This window comes from Glycine max, chromosome 4 (genome assembly GCF_000004515.6).
Source record: "Glycine max cultivar Williams 82 chromosome 4, Glycine_max_v4.0, whole genome shotgun sequence".
Classification (NCBI taxonomy): domain Eukaryota; kingdom Viridiplantae; phylum Streptophyta; class Magnoliopsida; order Fabales; family Fabaceae; genus Glycine; species Glycine max.
This window is the reverse complement of record NC_016091.4, coordinates 47,542,577-47,547,781: the sequence shown is the minus strand read 5'-3', so window position 1 is coordinate 47,547,781 and position 5,205 is coordinate 47,542,577. Positions and strand designations below refer to the sequence as shown.

Genomic DNA, 5,205 nt, shown 5'->3' with positions numbered 1-5,205 from the left:
AATTACTCACCAAATAATTGCTTAAAAAAAACAAAGATGTCATTTTTAAAAGATAAATGATAACTCATCAAATCTTCAGAAAATAGCAGTATAATTTGTTTTTATGTTCGACAGAAATCGAAGATTTTATAAAATTTGTGAAAACTTTAATTATTATAAGTTTAACTAAAAACAAATGAAAACAAATAAAATCTTATCATTTCAAGAAGAACGTACCATAAATAATTATTTGTATTAGTTTTTTTTTTAAAAATTTAAATATGTTTTAAATTCTTTAAAGTTGGAGGTATGCCGTTTTTAGTATCTTAAATTAAAATTAGTATTTTTTAATTCCTCAAATTTATGAAATATTTTTTTAGTTCTTACTGCTATAAAAAAACTGTAGAAAAATTGTGCATTCAAATCGAAAAAAAAACAATTAAGAAAGACTAAAAATAATATTTTGTATGTTTGAAGGATTAAAAAGTATAAATTTTAATTTAAAGACTAAATAAGACATAATTGTATCCTTCCAAAAGTTATATCTTAAAAATATTTATTTACTATAATTTTTTATTATAAAAAATATTTATTATAAATTTTATTTATGTAGAAGAATAAATATTTATCATTTACATATTTAAATGCTGATTTTTAATAAACAACCATCCTCTAAAAAAATAAACAAATAAACACAAATTATTACTCTTCCCTCATACTCATATCATATCCCAAATCAAAATCCCAATCTCCAATTGGAAAAAATTGTATTTTCAAGAAAACAACTAAAGTAGCGTCACTAATTGCATGGAGGAAAACAAAAATATTAAAAAAAACAAAAAGGAAAGAGCCCCATGAAGCGAAATTGCAAAAATAAAAACCTAGGTGGCGGAAACCTAGGTACTGCGACTGGAGTGGTTCCCTCAGACATATCTGTAACGCTGCTTCTTCTGTGAGGCATCAATGGAGACAAAAGCTTTGTCCTTCGCTCTGTCTCTCAATGACCTCACCAACAACCGCTTCACTTCCAATACGCCACATGCTGCCGCCAAAGTTTCCGTCTTTACCGTCAGATGCTCTTCTTCGGGTACTCTCTCTCTCGGTTTTTTTTTTTTTCGCAATACCTTTAAAAAAGTTTTATTTTTTCATGTACCCATTTGTTCACTGCATGAAAATTTGTTTTTTTTTCCGCCCATTTGGTGTGAATGTCGTATTTTTCGCTTTTAATGTTGGAGGGTATTGTTAAAATTGTTAATTGATGCAGTTCTGTTGCATGTGACATAGGTAGTGGAGAGAGGCCTTGGAAGAATTCAGATGCTAGACTTGTGCTTGAAGATGGTTCAATTTGGAGAGCAAAATCGTTTGGTGCTTCAGGGACCCAAGTTGGCGAGGTTGTTTTCAATACATCATTGACAGGGTGAGGAAACTATGAATCTTGGGATGTGTGTTTCTTTTTCATGGCTTTGCTTGCATGCTGAATATGTGGCTGGTTTTCTTTGTTGTGTTGTGTGTGTGATTATCAGGTATCAAGAAATTTTGACTGATCCTAGTTATGCTGGCCAGTTTGTGCTCATGACAAACCCACATATTGGGAATACTGGCATAAATTTTGGTTAGTGTTTACTTTCTAATTCAAATGAGTCTTGAATCGATGTGGTTTGAAGCCATTTGAAAAACTCTACTTTTGTTCACTTTTTCCAGATGATGAGGAATCAATACAGTGTTTCCTTGCTGGACTTGTAATTAGAAGTTTGAGTATCAGGTTCTGTTCTCGTGCTATGGAATTGTTTTTCCGTTGATTGAGGTTTGATTAATCTACTTACACTTTCTGTCTCTTTGCAATGCATGTTTATTCAGTACCTCTAACTGGAGATGTAAGAAGCCTCTGGGGGATTACCTAGCTGAAAGGAATATCATGGGAATTTGTGAGTAGTTTATACAAAAAGATGTGTTGCGAACAACTGTTGCTTGCTCTCTGCAATCTGCATGACTGAAGTTTTCAATTTTTGATTTTGTGGGTGCTTTGTGATGCAACAGATGATGTTGATACTCGTGCAATCACGCGGCGATTGCGGCAAGATGGCAGTCTTATTGGTGTTTTGAGCACTGACAATTCCAAAAAGGATGAGGAACTGCTTCACATGTCTAAGTCATGGAACATTGTTGGTAAGGATACAAATCTTTGAGGTTGTGTAAATGTTTCTAAAAATGGAATTACATGGATGTTGTTTCATTTTCCAGGTAAGGATCTAATAAGTGGAGTATCATGCAAAACTCCACATGAATGGGTTGATAAAACAAAACAACAATGGGAGTTTAGTAAAGTGCCTGGAGAGGCTTTCCATGTAAGTAGTGCAAAAAACTTTATGTTGATTATTGGATAATTAATTAATGCCACATGCTGATGAATGAAATTGCAGGTAGTTGCTTATGATTTTGGAATCAAGCATAATATACTTAGGCGCCTAGCATCTTATGGCTGCAAAATCACTGTTGTGCCATGTACATGGTCAGCATCAGAAACTTTGAAGATGAAGCCAGACGGGGTTCTTTTCAGCAATGGCCCTGGAGATCCGTCTGCTGTTCCTTATGCCGTTGAAACAGTGAAGAATATTATCGGAAAGGTGCCTGTTTTTGGAATTTGCATGGGCCATCAATTGCTAGGCCAGGCTTTAGGAGGTAAAACCTTCAAGATGAAATTTGGTCACCATGGAGGAAATCACCCTGTTCGTAACCTTCGAAGTGGCCATGTTGAAATTAGTGCCCAGGTATGTGAACTAAAGTTTCTGTAACTTCTTATTTCTTAAGTGTTATGCCATAACTAAAATAGTTAAATTCAATTCAGTCCATTACATGTGCTGGGGAGAGAAATAGAATCTTGTTTTAGACCTACATTTTTGCCTCATAAATCATGAGGGTTGGAACCTGGCCCCTTGACTTCAGAAAATTAAACCAGAACTGAATCAACTTATTATAATAGTGACATGTGTGAAAAAGCAAATGTAATTTGTAATTGATATCATCAGTTCCAGTTCCATCATGTCCCTGTTGTAGCAACTCGTGGCATCATTGCACCTTTAGTCTTGTGATGAGAGGTGAAAATGAGCATAACAAGTTCTACATATAGCAGCAAACATGTTGAACTGAAATAACATATGCAGGTCCTATTCCTATATTTGTTGTGTCAATCATGTCTTTGAAACAAATTGCAGTTACTTGAGATGGCTTCCACTATCTTTTTCTTGTTTTGAATTTGTCTTTTTATTTTATTTTATCAGGAAACATGTTTCCATGTTGTATTAGTATTTTGTTGTTTTATTCATGGACCTGTGTCATCATGAAGTGATATGTAAATTGGCAGAACCACAACTATGCTGTTGACCCTGCCACACTGCCGGAAGGAGTGGAGGTTACTCATATCAATCTAAATGATGGAAGTTGTGCTGGTCTTGCTTTCCCCGCTCAACAACTTATGTCTCTTCAATACCACCCTGAAGCATCCCCTGGACCTCATGATTCTGACTATGGTGAGAGACTTGAACCTTGCAGTTTATTTAATAAAAGAAAAGAAAAAACTTGATATAATCATAAATCTATCTAGTCATTACCAAGGGGGTTTAGCTCAGTTGGTTGAGCATGAGTTGTTGTAAAAATCCTCTGGGAGCTGGTACCTGAGTTCGATTCCTATGGATAAAAAGAAAAATCTATGTAGTCATTACTATGTCGAGAAATGTTAGTTTCAGGAGCAGAATTGTGGGTTATCTAGGATATCTTTATTGCAGTTAATTTGCCTTTTCATTTCTTGATTTTTAAATTTGGGTTTGATTAATAAATACTTAAAATGGTTGTTGATAATGCAGCTTTTAGGGAGTTTGTAGAGCTAATGAAGCAAGGAAAAAACAGAACAAAAGAAAGTCTACACCAACTATCAGCAGCACAGGCTTTGGATGCATAAGTGGTTGAAGGGAGCTGCTCTTGTTCGTTCGGGGCAAAAAGAATAATGCATCTGCTGAAAAATTACGAAGTTATGAGTCCATTTCTATGATTTTGTAGATGAGTTTATTAAGGTTTTCTAGGGATCTATAAGATTAAGATTTTCTCATGTTCATTTCCTTTGCAAGGGTAAGCACGGCCATGATTGTCATAAACCTCAATGAGGCCTAATGTACTACTGCTCATCGCAGTCAACACCAAAATTTTGGTTGCTGGCATCACCAATTTTATGAGAGTAATTACTAATGATTGTTTCCTGTTAAGAAAAATTGAAAATAAACTAAACTATACATGTCTAAGATGTCTTCCACAAAAAATAGTTCTTGTCTCCAACCAATTATTGAAAAAGCGAAAAAGTTTCCTGTTTAACTTTTTTTATTACCTCAATTATTTTGTCACTTGAAAATATTATTTCTATTAAATTTTCATTTAAAACTTGTCTTTCTACTGCCCTTGGTACATGCATGAAGATGCTGATTCTTTCATGTTTAAGCATGCGCTTGGTTGGTCTAATGCTGTGTCTATTATTGGTCTTGTTTCTCATTAATTACAGTGGGTTTTTTAATTTTTTTTTTCTATGGTACGGATCCTTCATTTTTTTGTTGAGTGTCTTTATTAGTTTATTTATTTATTTATTTATAGGAATTGAAAACAGTGTTTATATTAACTCATATATTTTGTTCCACTAACTGAGTGGACTTTCTTGACTAGCTCATAGACTCCTAAAAAGACAAATCCAACCAATTAAGTTAGTTTAATATGGTTACTGTGTAAACAAATTAAATTTAATAATCTTTGATTCAAATATCCATTATATAATTTGGAATCCGTTCAAATAACTTGATCTTCATTTTCATTTTTTTGCTTATACACACAATAGAGCATTGCTTCATCTAAAAAGCTAAACCGCTCTAATTTTATTTTTTTTACATGCATAATATGATGTTTTAGGTAAAAAGATAGTTATCCAAATCAAATAACCGAAATGAGCATTCTGCTATGTGTGTGAAACCTAAACGAAGGGTTTAGTTTGGCGTTGGTAAAAAAAATTGTATTTTTTTCATTCTTAGATTGAAACCAAATCGACATGTGTGCTCGTTCTCGTGAGAATGGAGTTTATTTGGTTGGTGTAAAAATCGAAGAAAAACAATTACTTTCTTGAATAACGTGTTTGAATAAATTAATTCAAAAACTAATTTTATCATGCGTTTTTTTTTAAATAACTTGGAAGAG

The 5,205-nt window shown here is 33.3% G+C and overlaps 1 protein-coding gene across 1 annotated transcript; it reads left to right on the top strand.

Moving 5' to 3' along the window:
* The first annotated feature begins 665 nt into the window (after nt 1-665).
* Nucleotides 666-4,341, top strand: LOC100788470 (carbamoyl-phosphate synthase small chain-like). The gene is made up of 10 exons (NM_001254660.3): nt 666-1,066; nt 1,264-1,396; nt 1,503-1,591; nt 1,681-1,741; nt 1,837-1,904; nt 2,017-2,145; nt 2,221-2,324; nt 2,400-2,747; nt 3,341-3,506; nt 3,840-4,341. Exons 1-10 carry the CDS (start codon nt 943-945, stop codon nt 3,932-3,934), a joined length of 1,317 nt encoding a protein of 438 aa, NP_001241589.1. The 5' UTR covers nt 666-942; the 3' UTR covers nt 3,935-4,341.
* Nucleotides 4,342-5,205: the final 864 nt, after the last annotated feature.

Coding starts and splice junctions, on each gene's coding strand:
- LOC100788470 (NM_001254660.3), top strand. CDS start 943: ATGGAGACAAAAGCTTTGTCCTTCGCTCTGTCTCTCAATGACCTCACC. Junction 1,592..1,680: donor GAATACTGGCATAAATTTTG/GTTAGTGTTTAC, acceptor CACTTTTTCCAG/ATGATGAGGAATCAATACAG. Junction 2,748..3,340: donor ATGTTGAAATTAGTGCCCAG/GTATGTGAACTA, acceptor GTAAATTGGCAG/AACCACAACTATGCTGTTGA.